The sequence below is a fragment of the Carassius carassius genome, chromosome 2 (assembly GCF_963082965.1).
Source record: "Carassius carassius chromosome 2, fCarCar2.1, whole genome shotgun sequence".
Taxonomy (NCBI): Eukaryota; Metazoa; Chordata; class Actinopteri; order Cypriniformes; family Cyprinidae; genus Carassius; species Carassius carassius.
In genome coordinates this window covers 19,711,273-19,738,699 of record NC_081756.1, presented here as the reverse complement: position 1 = coordinate 19,738,699, position 27,427 = coordinate 19,711,273, and the positions used below count along the sequence as shown (strand labels likewise).

The window sequence follows — 27,427 nt, the reverse complement described above, 5'->3', positions numbered from 1 at the left end:
TGTTAACTGCTTTTCACAATAGCATTCTCAATTAATAATACCCATTGGTGAAAGATAAATCAATATGAATTATTCATAATAATGTGGAAAATCTCCCTTTAAAAAAAACCCATTATTACTAGATTAAAGCCTCCAGGCTATTTGGGGTTTTTTAAATATTGTTTGGTTGGAGTTATCTAAAAACAAACATTACATAATGTAAACATTATAACTTGCTGCGTGTCATGTATTGTACCATATTCAACACTCTACCTGCAATCCATCGTCTTGATTTAAATTATGTACATTATGCGTTCTGTATTTAGACCTCACATCACTTTTTGTGGCAAAACAACATTGAGTTTTCTTCAAAATCTTCAACTTGCATGTGCAGCCACACATTCAGCAACATTCAGTTGTGGTGCTGAGCTCTCATATAACTCTCATATATACTCATAACAGTAATAAGTCTTCATGAGCTTTCCCAACAAACATTTTCATTAAGCTGGTTATCCACATGCCGTTTAGTAATAAATTTGGTCAGATTCCTCAAACCAGCTACCACCGACCAAGCCACGTCACCAATCGTTACAATCATAACAGACTGAAAAGCCTCCATTTGTATCCCAAGCATAATTTCATAAAATTGTAGACCTGGAATCTAGACAAAACCATTTTTACGCATACAGACTCTCTGAGGCCATGGGAAATGTGCTTCTCAAAGCTTGATCAAACAAAATACTTTTATCTCTCCTTTTCGTTGCTCCTCTCTTCACTCTGGGCTCAAAATCCTCCACATCGTCAGTCAGCTGTAAGAAAAAACGTGAATTTATTTGTCCTCTTGATGTCTTTGAAAAGATTCCTGTGCAGTTGTGTGATTTTGAAAAAGAGAGCACCATTTCATTATTAATCATCTTGGAGAGAAGAGAGCCTCCTCTGGGTTTTTTTGTGCAACAAAGGATCAGAGTGAGACATGTGAGAAGGTGGAAGATGCTTGGTGGTCTGTGCTTGTGTCTCCGTGTTCAGGTCATTTACAGACTTTAACCTTTCAAACAAATAGACGTTGTACACGAGTCGTGTTGAAAACAGTGATCAACAAGAGTCATATGAACATGGAAAGAGGAATGATCCAGTCAGGATACTGCATGATGAGGAAGAGGCCAGATGCTCTGTCCTCACGTAAACGCTGAATACATGTTGTGAAAACGTTGCTGCAATGCTGCTCAAGAAGTCTCTGATCACACAGTTCCATTTTCGTGCCTGGACTTGTGGACTGTGGTGCGGGCCAAGGGGCTGCTTAAAGAAGGGGCCAGCGTGCATAAGAAACCAGCCAGCAGGGTGAGACCAAGTCCACCCCAGGCACAGAACATGGACCAGCCATACCCATGACTGATGTCCTCTGGAAGTCCGTACAGGTAACGTGGATAACGCGACAACTCAAAGTTAATGCCCGCCACACACGTACAAAGGGAGATAATACAGCAGGTTCCTGTCAGAGGGGAAAATACTTAAGATGTATCATCAAAAATTTATGAAACACCCTTTCATTTAGATCACAAATATTGGATGCAAAGCTTTTGATCTATTTTCAAAGAACATTCTTGTATGAAAAAAACAGCCACTAGATGGCGACAGAATTGAGCAGTCGAGTTCTATTCTCTCACACGCGCACAAACGCACACTCTATCTCTTACCGCCCATGAGGAAGAGTAGTCCAGCCACATACTGCATGAGATCATGTTGCTGACAGCATCCAAGAACTCCGATGCCCCAGCCAAAAAGGATGATAGAGACAGCCATGCCCACAAAACCTGCTGTCATCCTCCGGAGGTCTGCAGTACAAAACACCAACATTAAGCCTCTTTTGTTACATTCAGGGCTTGAGAGCATCAAGTGATGACTTCTGTTGTATGTTAAATATTTACTTTTGCATCCTCATTCATCAAGGTCTTTTTTTATTATTATCTCACATACTACAAATGAAGTAATGAAACAAACACAGCAAAAATCTTGCCAACAAAGCAACTTATTACAACTGTAATATTATTATAAAAAGCACATTTCAAAGCACATCATTTTCAAAAATGTGTGTTTTTTGTTGTTGTTGTTGTTGTTGTGCATATCACTTCTGTACATATAATTTTACCTTATATTGAAAAGAATTTTGTCTATTCACACTACCATTCAAAAATAAAATTTCTTGTTAACAGTTGAAAACATTTGTGCTGATTAAATGGAAAATGTGTGGAAAACGTGAGACATTTTTAAGGATTCTGGATGAACAGGAAGTTTGAAATAATAACACTTATCAAAAAAAAAAGGAAATCTTCCGTAACTTTATAAATGGTTTTAGTGTCACTTTAAACATTGAATCATTTAATGCATCCTTTATATAAAAGTAATAATTTATTTAAAAAAAAAGAAGAAGATAGAAGTAAATTATCAGATCAAAACAAGAGGAAGGGAATATTCAGGCTGCCAGGCAAGAGTATAAAATGCTTGACCTTTTTGGTGAATTAATGAATCTTTTTAAAAGTACAGAAGCTCTATAAGGCAGTGGCTGAAGGTGTGTGTATGTAAGATGTCTAGTATAAGGAGGGTTACAAAAGTATCATCGATCCATCCTTCAAACCTTTATCTTGTGTAGGGAGTCATGGTTTACCAAAATATTCCTACAACTAGGAAAGGATAAATTAATCTTTTCTAAGTAAAAACTTAGTTTCATAAATATTAAATCAGAACAAGCACATCACAGACACAATTGTCTATGCAATAATGAATTGCTCAAACCCAAGGCATACATTTCTTAAATCTGACACATGTAAAGTGACTCACGCAGGGCATGCCACTCATCTTGCCGGATGGTCTTGGTGATGTTAACAGGAAGATTTCGAGGCAGGATTGAAGAGGTGTAATGATACTTCACAGGGGTGCATCTCTGAATCAACCCTATTTGAACAAAACAATGAATCAAACATTGTACAGAAGAGGAACAGCAAGTCTGTTGAGCCCATGCTTGTATTTAATTTATTTAAACGATTTCCTGGAGAGCAATTAGGCACACATGATTAAATGCACAGGATCACAAATGTCCTAGCTTATACTCCATGTTGATTTTAATCTCATGTAAAATGAGAGAACCAGGGTTTAAAAAATAAGCATTCTTCATTTAAACATTTAATACTGTTTATATATCCCTCAGTATTAAAGAATACTTGAACTGCAGAAACAATCACTATTGTCACTGAAATAGAGCATACGATTCAGGGACGAGTTATGTTTGTTTACCCAAAAATAAGTAAAATGTTACTAAAAAATGGCAAACATGCCATGTCATAAGTAGATAAAAACTAACATGCAAGCAGTAGAAAGTTAAGATAGTAATCCCTAAACAGTATAACATTACATACTTAAATTAAAGACAAGTATCTGGTTGGCACTGTAAGATTTTGCATCATTGACATATGACATAAGTGTGAGTGTGTTGTGTGTGGTGTGTGTGTGTGTATTACCGATTGCCTTCCTCACTCTTGAGAACCTTATGAATCCTGAACAGGCATGTATAAACCTCAGAATAATTAACTTGCACTTCATGAAGCCGGAAACAGTCTACAGTCATTTTCTTTCATAAGGTTTCCTCCTTCTGGACATAAAACAGGCTTAATCGGATAGAAATTCAAATCTTCATCAGAGAAACCTCAAATTTAAATCAGATAGCATGTTGCTATGACTTTCATAACAACCACATTGCAGTCACCACAGGCTATGCAGGGTTTTTCGAGGTACTTCTTTTTCCCCACATCAACATTATTTTTAGCTTTCATGCAGCTGATGATTTGGTCTGCAACATGCGTGGTATGGTTTGACACTCTTCCAGTTGTTAGTCTAGGTGATGGTGATGAAAGACATGAAGTATTTTTTTGTATGCCATTACATCTCTTGATGTTTTAGCCATGTTGCAGTATATAGTTGTGATTACCTTTTTGGTTACAGCGAAACTTTCTTTTAGATTCCTATGGAAACCCCTTTTCTGCTATGGAATAATAAAATAATAATAATGAAAGTGACCCCATACTCAGAATTCGTGCTCTACATTTAACCCATCCAAAGCGCACACTCACCCGGAGCCCAGGTGCAGTTGGGGCCAGTACCTTGCTCAAGGGCACCTAAGTCATGGTATTGCCGGCCTGGGACTCAAACCCACAACCCTAGGGTTAGGAGTCAAACTCTCTAACCACTAGGCCACGACTTCCCACAATAATAATAATAATAAGGGTAACTTTTTCTCTCTCTCAGAACTGCAAGAAAAAAAGTCTGAATTATAACATAAAATTCACAATTATCTTTATTTCTTAGCAGAAATGGGCTTCCATAGATCCCCAACAATAAACTCTTGAAACATTTGGAATACTTTAAAATGTCCTATACATTGTCACTCACAATGTAAAACAGAATTTGTTGTCTGAACTTAAGGAAGTTAAGTAAGCTTTGGAGCATAGAGAAACATATTAATTGGACATATTTCCATTCAGTCCACTCAAACAGTGAACATTATTAGAAAATGTCGAATGAAACAAAACAAACACATTTCCCAAAGCATTTCTCAGAATTAAATGAGTATTATAATGTGCTATATTTCTCTTAATGCCAGACATAATTGTTAGCATGGCCAGTTGGGGCAAATTGAGACTAGTGTTTTTTAACTGATCATTTTTAATGATTAATTCTTCAAACCACTCCTTAAATTATACAGAACTAAAAAAAAAAAAAAAAAAAAAAAAAAAAAAAAACAAGTGATGGCATCATAATCATAAAAATCAACTTAAACAATTAAGTCAAAAGGATTCCACATTGTAGTGTCTGGCATGAATACAACCTTTAGTGTGCTGAAGATAGACTGAGGCCAAGTGGTTTTGTCTCAGACCATAAGCTGAGACCAGGATCCAGACCAGGGCACTGAGTAACAAGATCCACATGAATGTGGTCTTGATAGATCTCCAGACTCTAACTTGTACAGTGAACACTGTATATGTTAAACCAGAAGAATATTAGGAATCTTCTGCTGGGGGCTAATCTAGGATGATATTAATCACCTGTTTACACTTCACTAAGAGCAATGATATTCTTTTGAGAGATTTGATGATGCAGAAACTGGCTTTCAGCAGAATAAGTCAACTGAATGACTAAAACACACAACAAATTGGTTCTCATAGCCAAATGGAGCAGGACCACATCCTGCTACATCAAAACGCCTAGTTTAAACATGATTTATTCACCACAAAATATAAAGCACTGAATTCTGCTGAGATTGTGGATCAGACAAAACAAGAGAGGAGAAGAGAGGTCAAGGATAAAGAAAAGGATGTACCACCATTTAATAATTGTCTTTACAGAAACTGGACTGTTTAAATCATTCAGGTATTTTCTAGAAAGACAAAGGCACAAAATGCATTGTGTTTGTTGCTTTATAGATCTGCGGTGAAATGATTTGTACAGACCTTGTGCATGAGCTGAGAACTTGTGTCATGTTTCTCATATCTATGTGTGCAATATATTTGTGACAGCTCGTTCTATGTCATTATCACATACAGACACGGCAAATACCATGAAGCTGTCACAAAGACATTTTGCACAATCAACTGTTCATCTTCTGCTGAAGAAAGTGCATATATCATTTGTGTAAACAATGGAAAACACAAAAGAAAATCTGTGATATCTGATGGAAACTACAAAGAGACTTCAAATTAATTGGTGAACAAGAGTTAAGCCCCGTTCACACCAAGAACGATAACTATAAATATAACTACAACCCGAATTCCGGAAAAGTTGGGACGTTTTTTAAATTTTAATAAAATGAAAACTAAAGGAATTTCATTTTCAGAGTCTCTCAGAAGTAAAGATGGGCAGAGGCTCTCCAATCTGTGAAAGACTGCGTAAAAAAATTGTGGAAAACTTTAAAAACAATGTTCCTCAACGTCAAATTGCAAAGGCTTTGCAAATCTCATCATCTACAGTGCATAACATCATCAAAAGATTCAGAGAAACTGGAGAAGTCTCTGTGCGTAAGGGACAAGGCCGGAGACCTTTATTGGATGCCCGTGGTCTTCGGGCTCTCAGACGACACTGCATCACTCATCGGCATGATTGTGTCAATGACATTACTAAATGGGCCCAGGAATACTTTCAGAAACCACTGTCGGTAAACACAATCCGCCGTGCCATCAGCAGATGCCAACTAAAGCTCTATCATGCAAAAAGGAAGCCATATGTGAACATGGTCCAGAAGCGCCATCGTGTCCTGTGGGCCAAGGCTCATTTAAAATGGACTATTTCAAAGTGGAATAGTGTTTTATGGTCAGACGAGTCCAAATTTGACATTCTTGTTGGAAATCACGGACGCCGTGTCCTCCGGGCTAAAGAGGAGGGAGACCTTCCAGCATGTTATCAGCGTTCAGTTCAAAAGCCAGCATCTCTGATGGTATGGGGGTGCATAAGTGCATACGGTATGGGCAGCTTGCATGTTTTGGAAGGCTCTGTGAATGCTGAAAGGTATATAAAGGTTTTAGAGCAACATATGCTTCCCTCCAAACAACGTCTATTTCAGGGAAGGCCTTGTTTATTTCAGCAGGACAATGCAAAACCACATACTGCAGCTATAACAACAGCATGGCTTCGTCGTAGAAGAGTCCGGGTGCTAACCTGGCCTGCCTGCAGTCCAGATCTTTCACCTATAGAGAACATTTGGCGCATCATTAAACGAAAAATACGTCAAAGACGACCACGAACTCTTCAGCAGCTGGAAATCTATATAAGGCAAGAATGGGACCAAATTCCAACAGCAAAACTCCAGCAACTCATAGCCTCAATGCCCAGACGTCTTCAAACTGTTTTGAAAAGAAAAGAAGATGCTTCACCATGGTAAACATGCCCCGTCCCAACTATTTTGAGACCTGTAGCAGAAATCAAAATTGAAATGAGCTCATTTTGTGCATAAAATTGTAAACTTTCTCAGTTTAAACATTTGCTATGTTATCTATGTTCTATTGTGAATAAAATATTGGCTCATGTGATTTGAAAGTCTTTTAGTTTTCATTTTATTAAAATGTAAAAAACGTCCCAACTTTTCCGGAATTCGGGTTGTATAAAGATAACGTTATTAGCGTCCACACCAGCGAACGATATCGTCTGTTTATTCTGAGCGCACGTGCGTCTGCCGCTTTAAATCATCGAGCCCGTTATAGCAGGATGGATTCTGATTGGATGTCAATGTTTGTATGGTTCATCAGCTGGAAAAAAATAATTCTGAAAATGATTCCAACGATATCGTTTCTCTATGCCTTTATCGTTATAGTTGTAGTGTGGACTCTGCTATTCTTTAATATTGAGAACGATTTTTAGAACTATATCTTTATAGTTATCGTGCTTGGTGTGAACGGGCCTTTACAACAGATGGAAAAAGAGAATACCATGCAGACCAGAAATTTTTTTTTGAAAATTTGCACAGCACATTTTATTGATGTTAATGTTTCTATTATGAATTGCTACTGAAAATTACTCCTTAAAGATACTTGACGTGACAAGTAGTCTTATTCAACTATTTAAAACATTTTTAATTTAGATGAGAAGACATATTGTGTACTGTAATCACTGGATTAAGTCTGAACAGTTCCAGTTTCGTAAGGATCATTTCTACTTTAGTTTGGTGGATTTACAGTGCTTGGTTATTTAATTTTTATTTATTTTTTTACCATTAAGACAAGTAAACATCTATTTTGTACTGTTTTTACATTTAGGACCAAATATGTTTGTTTACGAAGAGTATTACTGACAATGAAGAACAATGTTCTGGCTGCTTTATGTGAACACAGAGATTACTGTGTTGATTATGAAGGGTTGGTAAACTGGACCTTAAATCTCTGTATTCCTGGGTGCTGGTTTACAGCCAAACACACCATCACTACTTCATCAATCATGACATCTACAGTGACACTGTCCTCCCTCCTGTAAAGACTCATTTTGTTTTGTTTCCGTCAGCCCTGAGCATTTCAATTACATGAGATTTAGAATGCATACATTACATAAAACATTTGGTGCTTCTTTGGTTGTGTAAATGAGAAATGTCTTTATTCAACTGGCTATTTAATAATAGAAAACATTTTAAAAGAGAGAACAAATAAAGGTCTGCAAACCTTCTTTTTGTTCAGTACCGTCGTTCAATACATTAAAATGCAAATCATACAAAAAATTACTTCAGTTTTCGTTTATATATTTTTTGTGTGCCGCTTAAAGTCAAAAACATCTAGATGATGTAAAAAGTAAAAAAATAAAAATAAAAAAAAGGAATTAAAGTCTTGAAGAAAGAAAAGGAGGTTATGTAGTTTGGCATAATTTAAAAAAATATACAAATGTTAAAAATTTTGATTTTAATCAACATTCAGGTTTCCATGTCTCTTTTCGTAATTATTTTTAATCATCCCAGACATATTTGTCACTGATCCATTTATGCATTTATACAGAAATGCAGAATTAAATGGTGTGTAAGTGCACCTTTTCGTGGTTTAAGCAACGATCTCCGTGTTTACACATGACACAGGTAGACTGAATTCAGCACCTCGGATAGCGACAGAGATCTGATTCAGGCCTTCCACATTTGCCATTTACTATTGACATCGCTTTCCAACTAAACTCAACAACATGATTTAATAAAGGAAATGAAACCAAGTGGAATTGAATGCCATGTAGGTAAACAGGGAGAACCAACCTAACCCAATGGCCAAGTGCAGTGATAATAGTCAGATAAAAATGATCGTGGGAAATTTACCCCTGGATGAACGTCCACATCCGTTCCCTTCAAAACAAAACGGCCTGAACTGAGGCTCTAGTTCACCTCAAAACAGAATACTGCTCACCTTTGTAAATGAGATCCTCGGTCTCCAGGTCAAACCCCTCGCGATGACACTTTCTCCACAGACCGGAGATCGTTGAATTGAACTGGCGGCTGCAGTGAGACTCCATGGCCGTTGCCGAGGCCGGAGCGTGCCGCTTCACGCGCGTCTCTGTCGCTTTCCTCTCATAGCCCTTTGGAGGCATCTGGAGAGGCAAGTTGTGATTTGAGATGTAAATGTATCCGGGGTCGTTACGCTTGTTTGCGTAGTTCTTACAGCGCTCACGATGCCGCCGAGCATCCGTCTCGTACCAGTAATCGGTGCAGATGGCCATAACCAACAAGACCATTGCGCAAAACGCCAAGAAAAGCCCCGCGCTGGTTAAAATCTTAATGGCCGCCATCTTCTCCGCTCGTTGGAGAGCCCAGACAGACGCGCGGTCCTCCCTCGGCAGCCTTTGTGAAAGGGGAAAATAAACCGAATCCTTAGCAGCTCTCGGAAGCTGACATGACCAGGCTCGACTCCAGCTCGAAGCGATCTATTGTTGCAGAGCGCCCGGACAGATGTGCTGCTTTCCCACCATCTGTTCTGCTTTTGAGTTGAGGAGAGTGGGAGAGATGGGAAGAGGAGAGGCGATGCGATACGAGGATCAGGACTGAGTGAGTGGTGCTTCGTGAGAGTGCAGTGCTCTCTGTTTCCTCTTGGGCCTCGGCGAACTGAGAAGAGACCAATTAGGTGCCTCTGGAACATGAGGAATAGGTGATAAACATGAGAGGGTCATTTATTGATCACAAACTCCAGCACAGCATCACAGATCCAACCGGCTGTTCAAATATTTCTTCAAGACTATACTGTATCCTATTAGTTATCTTGCTCTCCTTGACATTTAAACATCTTTCATTATTAATTGGTAAGCATTTCACGAAATGGATGCCTTTTTCATTATAGAAAATGTGATATAAGTCGATTTTTAAAAAAGGTTTTAAACATGCAGTATATTACTATTTTTTTTTTTTTACTGTATAAAAGTGACTCTTTACCCATTTATATCCATCAGTTGTTCACTATAAAAATAATACCAAAATCATTACATTAAGAAAATCCCCCAAAATATTTTGCCCTATACTTTATATAACATGTCAACTACCCTGTACTTACATCTTTAATTCCACTGTTGACCCCTACCTTAAGAGCATTTCTGCTGTAAATGTTGCATGTCCATTATAATATAGTAAATGTAGAGAGTTTTTATTTTTAATCCTGATATTGAATGGAGTAAAACTGTCTCGCATTCCAAATGTGCCAGTTTGCAGGATGACAATACTTTCTCTAATCATGACAAAATCTTGTTTGTGATATATTTACAGGTTTGTACTCCATGCATTTGTATTCTTAAATGATGTGAGGAGCATACAAGAATTGGCTGAGAATCTGGATGTAAGATTTAAAGTTATACATTTTAATGGGGAAAAAAAGTAGAGTCAACTTAAAATATTAAAGCAATTGGCTGCAAAGCAGATTTTACTGAACTTAGGCAAGTCGGGAGTAGGCAAGTCGTGCTAACTACTTTTTTTTTTTTTTTTTTTTTTTTTTTTAAGTTTGACTGGTTGTTCACTCAGCTTAAACCAGTATAGTTTTAGTGAAGCTTCATGATTTAGCACAACTTCATCCACTGAAGTGGAGTAAACTAAAAAATGCTTTGCAGGCAGTTATTTTCTACAATGCACTTTTAGAAAAGTATTCTAAACTGAACAGACAATTGCTCAAAGGAAACTCCCAGAAGACAGCAGTCCTGTCAATATACGGAAGACTTTGTCTAAAACAGGACAAATCTAACCCATATTATAAGAGGTGAGAAAGTACTTATTACTGTACTATAATACAACATTCCTTTAGACTGAAATATAAAATGTTATATACATTTTCCCTTCCAGTGAGCGAAAACTATGATGCATCAGTCATTTCCAGACATTTCAGCATTATCTTCCTTCACTGCTCCTCTCTATATCTTTCTCACCATTTCCCCATGATCGGGTGCACTCAACTCTTTTATTAATATACTTGTGTGAGCTGTAGCAGCACTAACTTGCTACCTGCCATCCATGGATGTAGCCCACAGAGAGGGAGAGAAGCACTGAGAAGAGTTTCAGAAGCGTGGGATGTTCAGGTCAAGATACAGGAGAATAAATCATGTTAGTACAAGCAGCCACGTTTTAGGTGCCCATTAAAAGTGGTATTGAAGGACAATGCATAAATGCTTTCAAATATAAAAAGCGGCATATCATAGTATGGTTTCCCACACACAGTGGGCTCAGTCAGGGCAGATGACAAAGGAAGACAACCCACAGGCTAGTTGTTATGGCAACGGTCCCTTGCCAAACAGACTGCTTTGAAATAGGACAAGTGTGAACACAAAATCAGTACCACCCCCTGATTCCCATATGACATTTCAGACCCAGACTGTGCAGTGAAAATGTGCTTGTGGCACGCATCTTGGCATAGCCGACACCATTGCAGAAAGGGTGCTTTGAACACATACAGGCCTTGAGCGGCTGGCAATAAAAGCCATTTGAGTATGACATATCGTATTAAAAAATGCAAAAACCTTGCAGACTGAGACCTAAGATGTCCAAATAAACCCCACACAGTTGTCAACCAAGCAAACTGCATCAGCATGGAAAGCCAAAGCTCGTGGACACATCACAAAAGCACAGTCTAGGTTGCTAACGGTTAAACATGATGGGGAGTCCATAATGGTAGAGGCAGCAATCTCATGAGAGTCATTTAGCATAATAGTTCCTCCGCATGGACATGTAAAAGCAAAGGAATAGGTGGTCATTTAGTAGGTCATGTGCAGCTTATGATGGAAACATTGCATCCTGATTATTAAATGCATTTTCCTACTTAAGAAAGCTACTGTACAGTCGTGGCCAAAAGTTTTGAGAATTACATAAATATTGGAAATTGAAAAAGTTGCTGCTTAAGTTTTTATAATAGCAATTTACATATACTCCAGAATGTTATGAAGAGTGATCAGATGAATTGCATAGTCCTTCTTTGCCATGAAAATTAACTTAATCCCAAAAAACCTTTCCACTGCATTTCATTGCTGTCATTAAAGGACCTGCTGAGATCATTTCAGTAATCGTCTTGTTAACTCAGGTGAGAATGTTGATGAGCACAAGGCTGGAGATCATTATGTCAGGCTGATTGGGTTAGAATGGCAGACTTGACATGTTAAAAGGAGGGTGATGCTTGAAATCATTGTTCTTCCTTTTTTAACCATGGTGACCATGCAAAGAAACGCATGCAGCCATTATTGCATTGCATAAAAATGGCTTCACAGGCAAGGATATTGTGGCTACTAAGATTGCACCTAAATCAACAATTTATAGGATCATCAAGAACTTCAAGAAAAGAGGTTCAATTCTTGTAAAGAAGGCTTCAGGGCGTCCAAGAAAGTCCAGCAAGCGCCAGGATCGTCTCCTAAAGAGGATTCAGCTGCGGGATTGGAGTGCCACCAGTGCAGAGCTTGCTCAGGAATGGCAGCAGGCAGGTGTGAGCGCATCTGCACGCACAGTGAGGCCAAGACTTTTGGAAGATGGCCTGGTGTCAAGAAGGGCAGCAAAGAAGCCACTTCTTTCCAAAAAAAACATCAGGGACAGATTGATCTTCTGCAGAAAGTATAGTGAATGGACTGCTGAGGACTGGGGCAAAGTCATATTCTCTGATGAAGCCCCTTTCCGATTGTTTGGGGCATCTGGAAAAAGGCTTGTCCGGAGAAGAAAAGGTGAGTGCTACCATCAGTCCTGTGTCATGCCAACAGTAAAGCATCCTGACACCATTCATGTGTGGGGTTGCTTCTCATCCAAAGGAGTGGGCTCACTCACAATTCTGCCCAAAAACACAGCCATGAATAAAGAATGGTACCAAAACACCCTCCAACAGCAACTTCTTCCAACAATCCAACAACAGTTTGGTGAAGAACAATGCATTTTCCAGCACGATGGAGCACCGTGCCATAAGGCAAAAGTGATAACTAAGTGGCTCGGGGACCAGAATGTTGAAATTTTGGGTCCATGGCCTGAAAACTCCCCAGATCTTAATCCCATTGAGAACTTGTGGTCAATCCTCAAGAGGCGGGTGGACAAACAAAAACCCACTAATTCTGACAAACTCCAAGAAGTGATTATCAAAGAATGGGTTGCTATCAGTCAGGATTTGGCCCAGAAGTTGATTGAGAGCATGCCCAGTCGAATTGCAGAGGTCCTGAAAAAGAAGGGCCAACACTGCAAATACTGACTCTTTGCATAAATGTCATGTAATTGTCGATAAAAGCCTTTGAAACATATGAAGTGCTTGTAATTATATTTCAGTACATCACAGAAACAACTGAAACAAAGATCTAAAAGCAGTTTAGCAGCAAACATTTTGAAAACTAATATTTATGTAATTCTCAAAACTTTTGGCCATGACTGTATATGCAGTGTCATTCTGACATGAAAACCAGAACTGTTAATTCTGTCATTCTGAGTCCATTAACTCTAATTCAATAGAAAAGAGAGGTTTTGCATTGCTTCATTGTCACAAGCAATCTATTTAAGCGAATGGTTCTGCAGCAAAAAAAAATAAAAAATAAAAACAAACAAACAAAAAAAAAAACAAGGGGAAATAAAAGTAAAATATCACTTATATACGTTAGCAATTTAATGATTGAAGGGATGCTTCAAAAAGAAAAAAAAAAAGTGTTATAATTCACTCTCATGGTGTTGGTTACCAACATTCGTCAATATATCATCTTTTGTGTTTGACAGAAGAGAGAAACAGTAACACTTTATTTTAATTTGTCTTTGTTACACGTACTTATAATAACAATTAATTATGCATAATTACACGCAAGTAACCCTAAGCCAAAACTTAACCCCAACCATATAATAAGTACATATAATTGTTTTTACTCCGTACTTATATGTATAATTACACTGCAACAAAGACACTTTAAAATATAGTATAAAACCAAAGAAATGTATATATTTAGGAACAAGTTGAGGGTGAGTAAATGACAGCATTTTTTATGGATGAACTCTCACTTTACACTAGCCAAACAGCTTTTAAGCAGTAAAGAGAACAGACACTTTGTTAGGAGGTTAACATATGATTCAGATGAGAAACTGTTGGCTGAACTGATTAATACATTTCTTCAAGGAATTTCTACAGTACTGGGAGCAGTTGCACTCCAAGTAAAATCTGCACACTTAAAAACAAGACGCAACAAGAGTTTTAAATCAAACAGTAACATCTCTTTATTTCAACTATAACAATGGGAAGACTTAAGTTTCTTTCAACAACATATGGTCTTAACAGAATAAATATATATTCTCTTTTCAAATATTTACAATCTGGCAAAGACTGTTCTGACCTTCCAGGTGATGCATTCAGAACATTCTTTTCAGTAACATTCCATATAAAAAAAACTCCCAAACAGACAATCCATGTGTCAAATATTTTGTCTTTTTAAAAATGTGAATCAAAGGTATGAAATGGCATCAAGTCAGTTAAGTAAAATAACTGTCTGCTTATGAATCCTCAAGACTAAATCACTGAAACCGGTGTATTGCAATGCCAGGACAGAAGATCAGTCCATCAAAATTAAAGCTAAAATGCAGCAGAGTAGTGGCTTTCAGGACACAATCAATAAGACTAAATACTGTAAGGTAAAACAAAATCAGCACAGTTGAAACATGAGAAAATAACACCTGTTAAGCATTTCAAAAGTGTTTGAAAAAAGGTGTGTTCATTAATGAATGTGCAATTAGGGATATGTAGTCATTCAAAGTGAGGATATGTCTTAACTTGAGTAAATGAAGTGCGAAATGAGCTTAGAAAATGAAGCAGTATTAATTTTAAGGGAACTCAATTATGATGAACATCAAAAATCTGATTATGCAAGCGTATGCATAATCTCTTAAAAGAGAATAAAGTGTTGACTTGTGAAACCTGCATGTACAGTATGCTACAATTAAAGCAAATCACATTGATGTAACCAGCTGACATTGGAAATGTGTTTGACAAATAGTGAATTGTTTAATGACACCCAGCAGAAACATGAACAAGAATGCATAATAGTAGCAAATGTTTTGGCATATTTCAGCCAAAACAACCACTGTTATTTCTGAGCACCATTTGCACGAACCTGTATTCCCCGTCAGTTTCAGCTGGTGCCTATAAGGCATTTCGTGAGTTTAGTTTCAATCTAATCCAGACACAGGGGTGTAGGATAAGAATAAAATCACATGGACACAGATTCAAACACCTGATTGTCAAGGCTGTTTCTTTCATTAGTATTTCCTCACATGGTCTTTGAGGTGACAAAAATCTCTAAATTAAAGCATAAAAAGTCCCTCAGCATGCTAGTTAGCACTCTAAATGTCCCTTGATAAAAGAAGTGCTTGCCTGTGGCTATTCCATGATGACTGAGAGAAGAGCCATGACTGCTATCCCACAAAACAACAGCAGAATTTGTACAAAGGAGTTCCTGTGGGAACAAGGGATAGGGTCATTTATTTAAACTGTGACATCTGGCAGGATTTTACATGCAACACTGTAGGAGACAAACAGACTGAAAAGACCCCATTCTCAGGGAAGTGGACACTTTACCTAGGGTTGGTCTCCTGTAGCAGATCAGGTACCACATTGACCAAAGCTATGTAGAGAAAGCCACCTGAGGTAAAGGGCAGGATCCAGGCAGTGGCATTCTCTGGAAATACATGCGAGCAAAACCAACACTGAAGAATACATTTGATAAGGTGCTTAAATGAGCACACTGATCCTCATATACAGTCCAGCAATAGATTATGTTTTTGTGGAAAACCCAAATAAAATTAAAAAAATACTCATTTATTTATAAAGCATCAGTAGCAGCTAAAAGTCATGTTAGGCATGGGATTCCTACATTAAGTCATAAATAAGGAAGAATAACAGCGCATCAGAAAAAAACTCAAAGATACACAACAGTTATGATTAATGCATTATGGAATAAAAGTATTAACTCCTTAAAAGAATCTTACTAACCCCAAACTTTTGAACTGTAGTATATAATCTGAGATGTCTGATGACTGTGGCGTCTCACCTGCCCCATTCTGTGATTGGGAGCAAAGAGCAAAACATGCCCCCAGGACTCCTCCTAACGCTGTAGAGAGCTGCATGCGGGCAGCTTTCCAACGGTCAAATCCCGCTCGCAGCAAAATGGCAAAATCTCCCACCTTTTCATAAAGACAGAAATGTGTGCACAGCAAAAGATATCGGTAAGTACTGAGCCCTATATGAGACATTTCACATAAAATAACTCTTGAACAACTCCTCATTCCAAGTCAATAGTAATAAATTGCTAGCAATCAGCTAAAATTGAAATGCATAGTTTCTGAGTAACAATTACCTGGCGGAAACTCAAGAAACGGAGAAAGATAGAAAGAAATTCATATATGTACCTCATGAGGGATCTCATGAAGCAGAATAGCGAATGTTGTTAAGAAACCAACCTGTAAGAACAGGTAAAATAAGGCATTGTAAACATATTGCATGTGCAGTGTACTCTTGTTTTCTAATCTAACCATGGTAGGGCAGTAAAACCATGTTTTATAATCCACACAATGTTTATTTGGCACATATGTTTAACTGAATGTCAACAGAAGCTATGGGGGAGGTAGGGAAAAAAGGTAAAATGGCACAGTTCTCTATCAATACTCTCCCTTGCATTTCTGCAGCCAAATTTGTATGTCCAGTCAAGTGAGCAAATGTGTAAAAGTGTGTTTTTCTGTGCAAGTATAGTGGTTTCTGTTGCACCAAGTCCATTTCCTCTGAAACTCCCTCCCCACGCATGCTGGGAGCCTTATGCTTCTCCACCTGGACTTCAACTCTAAAAAGCCATATAAATACTGCTGCACTATAAATATTCCCACACATCACAAACATCTCTATCTCACTGTTTGCAATGATCTACACGGACCAAAAGAACTATGGGAGAAACTATAAGTTTAAGATTTAAAAGTGGTCAAATCATATTATATTTATAGAAGAACTCTGAATCTATTTATAAAGCACATGAAGTCATTGCTCTACATCGAATTTTGTTCACATTAAGTTACATTAATAGTGCACTCTATAGTAGTCTGTTTTAGCAGCAATCAGTCTTACTTTAGCATAACTTTACAGAGTTCAAACCCTGAATCCTGTTCATATGGATTTGGTCTCTATTTGCTCTTACCTTTCGGCTCACTAAGAAGCTTCCTGCCACTGCCAGCCCATGAGTGAAGTTATCAATGCAGTTAGCAAGAAGGTTTAGATAACCACTTGTCTGAAAAAATAAGGGAAAAATGCAAAAACAATAAATCTAAGAGAAAAGATAATAGGTAAGGGACAATTTACAAATGCTGTTCCAAGGAAACAGCTAGATTAAAATGTACTTATCTTTAATAATCTTATTAAGGCATGATTTTGGTGTGCATCTAACCTTTATTTTCTTTGGCTTTGTGTAAAGGCTGATGTCAGGATTTGGCTTGGAGTCGGCGTTGTTGTTCGAGCAGATGCCATTTGTTTTTGGGGACACAGAGACCTCGCTGCTCCGATCTTTTGAAGACGACTAGTATGGAAAGAACACCACAATAAGTCTAGCAAATCTGGGTCTCATTTCATAGCATTCCAGGGCAAATAAACAATTTACTCATAATTAAATCTTCAGATGAAACCAGATACCAAGAAAAATTAACCAGCTTTTTCTATTTTCAATTCAAATAATACTGAAAAAGTGCATCACACTTTCCACACAAAATATTAAGCAACACAACTGTTTTTAAAGTATCTTGAGCACAAAATCAGATCAGAGTGTTCTGAAGGATCATGAAAACGAAGACTTATTCATACAGTATATCAATACATATTCGGTTACTTTTAACATTAACATTTTCTCAATATTACTGTTTTTACTGTATTTTTTGAGCAAATAAATGCAACCTTGGTGAGCATAACAGACTTCAAATTTCAAAAATCTTACAGACCCTGAACTTTTAAACTCTTCAGCAGACTACAGCTCACACTCAAAGTCCAAAAATGTAAGCTTGTGTGTCATTAAAAACATTTCTGCATCTAAATTCACAAATTTCTTTCCATAGTTTGTCGAGACAGAAATGTCTGACAAAAGCTGACTATGAGAAGAGAACCGTTCTTTACAGCAGCTGGCATTTTCGATTGTAGTAACAGAACTAGACGCTTCCTCCCTGTTCCAGCCCACAGTCTGTAAGGCCTCTCAGCTGTGGTTTCTGTGCACCGTGGCTGACTTCTGTGGCCCGTCTGTCTGCTGATGGAATGTTGGGGGCAGCTGCTTCCTGCTAGATGCTATTTATAACTACCCAAACAGAGCAGAGGCCATCAATCAAACTTCCAGGTCTCCCGTAAGCAAGGAAGAAGACTCAGCATTCACAAAAAGATTCAAGTGATAGACCAAGTCAAATTAAAAGTTATAATTAGAAGGGAAGGAAGAGGAGAGGGGAAACTGGACGTCTATGTCACAGGCACTGCAAGCCCCTCTGTTTTATGATTAGAGTGTCCAAGGCAGTCAAGACTCTATAAAAAATGTGACAGAGCTGATGTCATGTCTATACTAGAAAGGCAGGCAGAACAAACTTGCAAATTGTTTGTTTTAGGAAGCATCAAAGAGCAAATATTTCAAGGCCTTAAGCAGTTATATCCATCAGGGTGGAGCCCGAAAAGTGAAAGGTGTGCGTGTGTTTAAATGACTGATGCAATTCGGTGATGCAATACACTGAAATAGACCAGAATAAAAGGGGTTTGGGGTTCTTCTTGAACGCCGGGAACAGTCCTGTGGGTATTTGTTTGGGACATGAGTCGTAATGTTTTAAATATCCGTTCGACACAAACAGTCATTCATGATTCGTGGCTCCACAACATTTCTATAGCATCAATTATTCAATCAGGACTATTCCCTCTCTCTGTGCCTTAATCTTTAAATCAACAAGTTTAAACAAGAACACACTAATATCTTTTGTGGTTCTTCTGTAATTCTATGGTGCTAATTATTACGGGATCATTTAGTTTCATATAGTGTCAATATTTTGTTAAATATTTAAGTCAGGATGAAAAAAAAACACGTTTTTCTATGAAACACTGGTTTAGTACAGAGAAGTTTTTGTACCAATTTTGCATGTTTTTTTTAAAATATATTTTGCTTTTGCAAGGATGGAAACATTCTAGACATTTCTGTAACATTCTGTAATATTCCAGAGCTTTCTATATCATTACAGAACATTGTGGGACTAGTCATAAAAGACCAAAGAAAAAATTAATCCAATGTACACTTTTGGTAACCGCTTATGTTAAACGGTTGTTAGCTCCGCATTATGCACAAACCATGTAATTTTATCACCATGTAATTTGTAATAACGGATTAGCTTGTACTGTACGTTGTGGCAGGGGTCATTAAGAACTGCAATAAGCCAGACAGGGGTTTAAAACATTAAAGCCTGCTGAACTTCTTCCAGAGACTCAACACCAATGACAAAACAACTTTGTTTCACAAATATTTACAACACTTGGGTAACTGTTTACAAAATAAGAACGCTTGGTTAAAAGTCCAGTGAAACCACAAACTATTATTCCATCAACCAGTACTCGAAAGGAATATGTGCCAGTAAAGAATATTTAATAACACTTGTAACTTTTTTGCAGTTAAATAGAAAAAAAGAAAAGAAAGATGAACAATTAGTCTGTTACTGTATTCTACCAGATAGTTAATGTGGATGAATAATGAATGTCTGTAGAGTGCACAACTCACCATTGTCCTTTGGCTCCCCCATGAGGTTCAGAATCGCATTGTTCCAGTGTGAACAAATCAATTGAACGGATTTAAAATGCTGGAATATGAACTAAAAGCTGATGTAACTTACTTTAGTTCTTTGGCAGGCAGCTTTGCTCTCTGGGTCACTGTCAAAATCAGGGAACACCTTTTCCAAAATCAGAAAGGACAGCAGACCCCCTATCACCCACAGACCCTGCGTTTGATAGTGGCTGTGGGACCCATCTATCCAGCATATGCAAACACAATAAATAAAATAAATAAATTAAAATATTCGCTAAGCTCTGTCCAGTGCTACTGTTGTTAACTAAAACTATTTAATAGCATTTAATTAAATGAAAAAGCTTAATTAAAATGTATAAAGGAAATGTTGCCTTTGAAGCCAACTGAAATACAAGCTAAAATTGCTAAATTAAACTGAAAAATAAATAGAAATAGAAATATAAAAAAACCAATAACATGATAAAATGCAACAATTAGTAAAATTAAACTAAAAACATGAAAGTTAATAATTTTAAATATGAATAAATAATATGCTTGTATACTTTGTCTTATAATACCAAATAACATAAAAAAAAAATAATAACACCATGTGAGCCTTGAATCCCAAAAATGAATACCTAAGATCATTAAGGGACTAACATTTGCTTGAAAGTAAATGTTACTAAGTGCAGTTTTCCTTATTGATTTTAGTACCGCAGTAAATATGAGAAACTGAGGTAGAGTTACCAAGAGGAGAGGGTTTAACAAAAGGTCAATTAGTAAACACTCTTGATGTTAAAATGTTACAAAAAAGCCATAGTTTCCTGCAAAACAATGTAAGGGATTCCCTTACATTAGAAGAAAGAAAATCTTGACAACCACATCAAAGTATAGATGAATAACAAAACCACACATGCTTATGACTACTGGGAGTCACAGAGAGGGTTATTAAAAAAAATAGAACGCAAAGAGACAGAAACAGAAGCACACATTCCGATGACGATTAATGCATGAACACCAGGAAGTGTTATATATAATGTGAGAATCCTCACCAGGACTGGAAGTGTAAGCCCACGCTTCAGGAAGGAGGTGGAGAAACACATCGCCTAGGAGACCACCAATGGCAAAACTCAGCAGCTTCTTCAGCTTCTGACACCCAGCTGCAAACAGTGCAAGAGCATCAGCGGACAGATCTTCTCTTCAGCCGTTTTACTCCTGATTGAGATCCATTGCCTGAGTCTGATCTATTTCTGCATGACTGATATCATCATCGCAGACAAAAGCTTCACCGAGCAACACTGCCCTCTGCAAAGGCCTTTAGAGTGCGACCTGTCAACCATATATTGTTACTTCAAACTTTTTTTGCATCCTATTATGGTTCTGTTGGTTCTTCTCTTGAAAGTCCACTACACCATGAAATATTTAGACAAGCTTTGACAGGTGTAGCTGAAAAAGTGATTGCTCAACAAATTCTTTTGGTCAAGCATGCTTACGCAACACATTTTTCCAAGTGTTTGGATATCGTCTCTTTAAGATACTTTATATCAGTTTGGGGAAGATTCTCAAACCAATCAAGCTTGGATTTCAGATTGGACCTGACACCTTATAAAAATGTTTTAATATTATAATTTAATATTATAAACGTATAATATTATAACTGTGGATAGGAAATTACTTTAACATGGTACAAAAAAACTAAATGTGGAACCAGGCATAAACAGCAGAGGGAAAAAATCCCACAGAGAACATGAGTTTACAGTGAAAGGAGCTCTGCTTTAAAGTAACCAAACAACCATGTGAAGACCTAAAATAATTTACAAACCGGTTGTATTAATAACAAACACTTGTCTATTTGTCACACTAGGCCTGATGTGTGTCCATCTCATTTTTTCCTTTCTGCTTGGAAACTATAGATACTCTGCACAGGGCCAGAAAAGACTCCACATCTAATAGAATGAACAAAGATAAGACACAAAACACCGATCCCTGGACCAGCTCCGACTGTAACACAATCAGGTAGCTATACCTCTACCTGATCTAGTTAGCATGTAACCTGATCCTAGATTAGTTATTATAATCTACTTTTTATACACACAGACCTAGTTCACAAATGAATGTAAGCATAAGTTTGACTTACCCTCAGTTTTCAAAGTTGTTCCAGCTTCAATGGGTATCACTAAGAGTGGGAAGATGCCACTGAGTCCGATGGCAATCGATCCCACAAGGGAGTAGAACCAAACATCTAGGTTATCTATGGAGAACAGCTCATCCAGGTCTAGAAGGTCCTTAATGCACCATGGTCCTGGTCCTGCAGGTGCCGTCTTTGCTTGGGCCACAGCAGTCTGAGCCATCATCTTACCACCGAAGGATGACGCCAGTAAAGCGGCGCCAAGCAGCAGCATTGTAAATGCCCAGACAGGTTTCTTGGGTGCTGCGCTCATCAGCCCAGACCTCCGCAAAACACTTGGAAGAAACATGTAGGGTACTGTAAGGCAGAGAGGAGCCTTCAAACAAAATTTCATGAAGTGGAAAGATTTGTTGAGTTTCAATAATCTCCAGGGTTTCTTAGACTCGGATGAAAATAAAAAGTTAGCATCATGTTAGCGGCACCAAATTGTTGAGCCTTTTTAAGAAGCAATTTAACTAGTGTTTCAGCAAATCAGAATTTATATTCTATTATTTATAGACTACCAATCAAAAGTCATAAATAGTCTACGAAAAATTAATTACAATTCCCACAGAAATATTAAGCAGCACTGTTTTCAATATTGACAATAATATTAAATATGATCTGAGCCCCAAATCAGCATATTAGAGAGAGAGAGAGAGAGAGAGAGAGAGAGAGAGAGAAAAACATTACATTGCCCAAACTTTTAACCAGTAGTGTATTTGTTTTTTTTTTCTTTACAGTTACATCTGTGAAACTGTATTATTGGATGCACAGAAATTCAGATCGCACTTACTATTTTTTTTTTCAACCATTATTTGAAATATTTGTTATCACAGCAACTACCACAAGGATACGAGTTAATTTGCTTTCCAAATTTAATACCTGTTGTAGTTCTTATATAGCAACTTGTTAATAACACCTTCAAAATTAAAATTGTTAAAAAATACACAACTGACTTCAAGTAATGGTACCCAAAGACTTATTTATAAATCAAAATATATATAGATTTTAAAAACACATTTGAAACTCCATGATGAATTAGCCCTCTGGCTTGGCCTACAAATTGAAAGGTTTAGATGTAGTGACTGACTAAGCGCTTCCACTCCACTCCCCCCCAAAAAGACAGACGTTCAAAAAAACCAAGGCAATGTGAGTCACAATCTAAACAAAACACCACACCTAGATAGTTACTGTCAACACAGGAAAATAATGTATATGGAGATAAAAACATGATATCATATAAAGCATTAGAGTCAGGCCGCACATAATCTCTTCATATAGTTTATAAATCATCCATAATAATGAGAATAAATGAGTTCAGCAACTTCTTTTTTAAGATATTGAAACATGGCATATGAGTTTAAATGGTCTTTATTGCACAAATATGTAAAGAATATACATGTAAAAAATTATTTTGTTTTAAAAGTTGTGATTGTCACTAATAATGCTCGGTACGAGTGGACAAAATCAAAAAAAGAGCAAATGTAACATTCACACAGGAGCAGCATGTTTGGACGGTCTGTGTGAACGTGTATGAGATGAAGGAGGAGCGGCGAGATTCCTGATGAATTTCAGCCCGCTGGGCTTTAAAACACTCCAAAGTGTGCCACCTTTCAGCGTTTGGCTGCTAAACTAACTAATTAAAACAGCAAGCAGGCCCAAAGGCAAAAACAGCAGTTGTATGTGTTACTGAAGGACGTTGAGTAGCGGTAATTCGCAAAACACAATTTAGCTGCAATGTTTCTAATAAAAGCAACGGTGCACGCAAACTACCTCGATACAAAGTTGCGTTCCTTGGAAAAAAAAACTAATCACAATCAAATCACATAAACAAACGTTTTGTCTTACCCGGCTGAAATTCCTACAGTTTTTACTCCGGCTTGACCCTGCCATCCAGGCACTGCTGTCTACGAGCAGAAGTAGGCTACAGCAAACAGTCTCACGATTTCCCTCAAGAAAGATTTTCCACGGTCAGCCACGTCTCACCGACCGGAAGTGCATTTCCAGACTGTGCAGAGAGGGACGAACCGAGCGCGCGCTAGGAGTCAGAGGAGGAGACTTCAACACCAAATAAGTGGAGAATGTGCTGGAAGAAGAGGGTTGTTGAAAAAAATGACAAAGGATAATTATGAAAAAAGTACGTTCGTTTTTACTATCTATCTATCTATCTATCTATCTATCTATCTATCTATCTATCTATCTATCTATCTATCTATCTATCTATCTATCTATCTATCTATCTATCTATCTATCTATCTATCTATCTATCTATCTATCTATCTATCTATCTATCTATCTATCTATCTATCTATCTATCTATCTATCTATCTATCTATCTATCTATCTATCTATCTATCTATCTATCTATCTATCTATCTATCTATCTATCTATCTATCTATCTATCTATCTATCTATCTATCTATCTATCTATCTATCTATCTATCTATCTATCTATCTATCTATCTATCTATCTATCTATCTATCTATCTATCTATCTATCTATCTATCTATCTATCTATCTATCTATCTATCTATCTATCTATCTATCTATCTATCTATCTATCTATCTATCTATCTATCTATCTATCTATCTATCTATCTATCTATCTATCTATCTATCTATCTATCTATCTATCTATCTATCTATCTATCTATCTATCTATCTATCTATCTATCTATCTATCTATCTATCTATCTATCTATCTATCTATCTATCTATCTATCTATCTATCTATCTATCTATCTATCTATCTATCTATCTATCTATCTATCTATCTATCTATCTATCTATCTATCTATCTATCTATCTATCTATCTATCTATCTATCTATCTATCTATCTATCTATCTATCTATCTATCTATCTATCTATCTATCTATCTATCTATCTATCTATCTATCTATCTATCTATCTATCTATCTATCTATCTATCTATCTATCTATCTATCTATCTATCTATCTATCTATCTATCTATCTATCTATCTATCTATCTATCTATCTATCTATCTATCTATCTATCTATCTATCTATCTATCTATCTATCTATCTATCTATCTATCTATCTATCTATCTATCTATCTATCTATCTATCTATCTATCTATCTATCTATCTATCTATCTATCTATCTATCTATCTATCTATCTATCTATCTATCTATCTATCTATCTATCTATCTATCTATCTATCAACCCCTTGCAGTCACATGGGATATCCAAGCAACCGCCATGCATTTATTATCAACAAAACTTAACACCTTTTTTTCAGTCTTTCAAGTATTCAGTTTAATCATGTCTCTGTTCAAAGGGCTAGATTATTGAAACTCAATAATAACCTCCACAGTTCAATACTTTTTATTTTATTGTAAACCTTAAGACAAGGCCTTTCCAAAGTGTCTTAAACTTTTCTAGGTCATCTGGGTATTGTCTTTCCAGATGTCTGTCTTACTGTGGACTACTAAGTAGTTACGGTAATTTGTAATAGGGAAGCAAAATTTAACCCCAAGTTATATGGTGTTTATAATTTTTAACATCTGTAATGAACAGGAAGAAGAGCCTGAATAAATGACAGAACTTTCATTTTGGGCATTTATGCCGCTCCTGACCACAAGATGGCGAAGTTGATTGATGTGTAAAGTCTGGAATGCAGAACAATTACAAGACCATATCCCCATGCGTTTTCTAAAAACATGTAATCTTAACTACACCTGTAGTACATTAAATCTGTGGTTCTCAAACCTCTCCATATAGTACCCCCGGCAATGCACATTTTGTATGTCTCCCTATATCTGACACACCCACTTCAGGCCTTGCAGTCTTCACTAATGAGCTGATGAGTTGAATCAGGTGTGATAGATGAGGGAGATAAAAATGTGCAGGGCAGGGGGTACTCCAGGACAGGTTTGAGAACCATTGCTTTAGATATGGGTTCCTCAAATCTGGACCTTGAGATCCACTTTAGATCTAACTCTAATCAAACACACCTGAGCATGCTAATGATGCTAATCAATGTTTTTACGATCATTAGAAAATCACAGGCAGGTGACTTTGATCAGGGTTGGAGCTAAACTCTGCAGTGCATTGGACCTCCAGGGCAAGATTTGAGGAAGGGGGCTTTAGATGATGAAAGTTCAGTTGTAGTAAAAATCTGATACTTCAATTTCAGACAAGCAAATTTAACATCCACTGAAGTTGTCAAATAATCAGTCATTGCTAAATCACATAACATTCAAAAAACATCAACAATATCGCCATCTCTTTGACTCAGTGAAACAGTAAACATAGAGATAGGAAATATCTACACTGACTCATGCCAAAACTCACTGCAGTTAATCATTCAGAGTATATCCTTCATTGAAACATTGCTATATAAGTCCTTTTTTCCATGAGTGTCATAATATTATGATTTTGTTATGGCAAAGAGGGGGTTAAGACGCCATGCTCCAGTTGATATGCGGTGTCTGAGTCATCCTGGCTTGACTTGAGCAATACATTTAGAAAGAGGAACAGTTTTGGAGCATTGGGGCCAACAGAACTAAAATGATGGGGACACTTGTCTGTGCCTGTGTGTATATGTTTCTCTGTCCATTCATATTAACATTTGCAATCACCTCAATGTAATTGTGTGGTTTTATGTTGTCATTACACTGCAGAAACTGCATGAGAATCTTAGTCATCCACAGGCAAACATATCTAAGCTTCGGTTGTAGTAATCCTGTTCATTATTCGTGCAGACAGGCAGACTGTATATGTTCACCCCCAAATTCCCCAAAGTCAGCAAATCTTATGTGAGGATGTATCACATGATGAACATGTGGATGGGAAACCCAGATATCTAGCATGAGACACCATCATAATATTGTATCATATGATAAGACATATGACTTAATGTCAGTAAATAAACATAGTTCAAAGGTTTTGTGTTAACCACCTATTTTTGATATTTATGATACATTGTGTTAAATATTTAATCCTTCGAGAGACTAATCAAAGGAATTGAGTAAAATGATCCATATGATGACACTATACTACGTAAGTCGCTTGGGATAAAAGCATCTGCTAAATGCATAAATCTAAATGTAAATGTATACTGACCACTTACATCCTGATACCATGTTAGCATCAGTTTATAAGGTCAGCTCAAACAATGCAGCAAGACATCAAGCATAATGGCTTTCCTCATTAGACAAGTAAGTATTTGGGCTCGTCTTTTTCAGTATAGCTTTTGCCTGAGTGAATTTGAGTTCTCCTTTATCATACGAAGATCTCATACACAATGACACTGATAAATCTTGAAAGTGTAGCTTCATACATGTTTGTTTTCTGTGAACTACATCGAACATTGTAACTGGAGTTGTAGAGTTATGGTTTGAACGAATGGTTCCAGTGCTCTCAGATCAGTGTGGTTAGTTGGATGTCAAAATGACATCACATTCAAGTCAAGTCAAGTCACCTTTATTTATATAGCGCTTTAAACAAAATACATTGCGTCAAAGCAACTGAACAACATTCATTAGGAAAACAGTGTGTCAATAATGCAAAATGA

General features: G+C 37.1%; 3 protein-coding genes across 6 annotated transcripts in view; 1 reads left to right on the top strand and 2 right to left on the bottom strand.

Moving 5' to 3' along the window:
- LOC132105779 (ARL14 effector protein-like) overlaps positions 1 to 27,427 on the top strand; it is a 144,359-nt gene that overhangs the window by 72,071 nt on the left and 44,861 nt on the right. The gene's annotated exons all lie outside the window — the stretch shown is intronic.
- LOC132105754 (transmembrane protein 178B-like) lies at positions 386 to 9,682 on the bottom strand. Its single transcript, XM_059511132.1, has 4 exons — positions 8,889 to 9,682; positions 2,815 to 2,928; positions 1,674 to 1,811; positions 386 to 1,468 (listed from the first exon to the last, which is right to left on the bottom strand). Exons 1-4 carry the CDS (start codon positions 9,265 to 9,267, stop codon positions 1,218 to 1,220), a joined length of 882 nt encoding a protein of 293 aa, XP_059367115.1. The 5' UTR covers positions 9,268 to 9,682; the 3' UTR covers positions 386 to 1,217.
- On the bottom strand, positions 14,143 to 25,793 carry LOC132105734 (zinc transporter ZIP13-like). 4 transcript variants are annotated; one of them, XM_059511103.1, is made up of 11 exons: positions 25,684 to 25,793; positions 23,732 to 23,891; positions 21,851 to 22,217; positions 20,766 to 20,873; positions 19,823 to 19,956; positions 17,374 to 17,502; positions 17,128 to 17,217; positions 16,352 to 16,402; positions 15,994 to 16,126; positions 15,522 to 15,621; positions 14,143 to 15,399 (listed from the first exon to the last, which is right to left on the bottom strand). In XM_059511103.1, the coding sequence occupies exons 2-11, from the start codon at positions 23,774 to 23,776 to the stop codon at positions 15,324 to 15,326; spliced, it is 1,233 nt and encodes a 410-aa protein (XP_059367086.1). In that variant the 5' UTR covers positions 23,777 to 23,891; positions 25,684 to 25,793; the 3' UTR covers positions 14,143 to 15,323. The 4 variants fall into 4 exon arrangements, with proteins under 4 accessions (XP_059367086.1, XP_059367076.1, XP_059367103.1 ...); XM_059511093.1 differs by lacking the exon at positions 25,684 to 25,793 and having other exon boundaries at positions 23,732 to 23,946; XM_059511120.1 differs by lacking the exon at positions 25,684 to 25,793 and having other exon boundaries at positions 21,851 to 22,176; positions 23,732 to 23,940.

What these genes read in the sequence shown, in the direction of transcription:
- LOC132105754 (XM_059511132.1), bottom strand. Translation starts at nt 9,267, where the DNA reads ATGGCGGCCATTAAGATTTTAACCAGCGCGGGGCTTTTCTTGGCGTTT. An exon ending in AGATGAGTGGCATGCCCTGC is followed by an intron (nt 1,812 to 2,814) that starts GTGAGTCACTTT and finishes TTTGTACTGCAG; the next exon opens with ACCTCCGGAGGATGACAGCA. An exon ending in ACTACTCTTCCTCATGGGCG is followed by an intron (nt 1,469 to 1,673) that starts GTAAGAGATAGA and finishes CCCCTCTGACAG; the next exon opens with GAACCTGCTGTATTATCTCC.
- LOC132105734 (XM_059511103.1), bottom strand. Translation starts at nt 23,776, where the DNA reads ATGGCAGGGTCAAGCCGGAGTAAAAACTGTAGGAATTTCAGCCGG. An exon ending in ACTGTAGGAATTTCAGCCGG is followed by an intron (nt 22,218 to 23,731) that starts GTAAGACAAAAC and finishes TTTTGTTTGAAG; the next exon opens with GCTCCTCTCTGCCTTACAGT. An exon ending in GGCTTACACTTCCAGTCCTG is followed by an intron (nt 19,957 to 20,765) that starts GTGAGGATTCTC and finishes TATGCTGGATAG; the next exon opens with ATGGGTCCCACAGCCACTAT.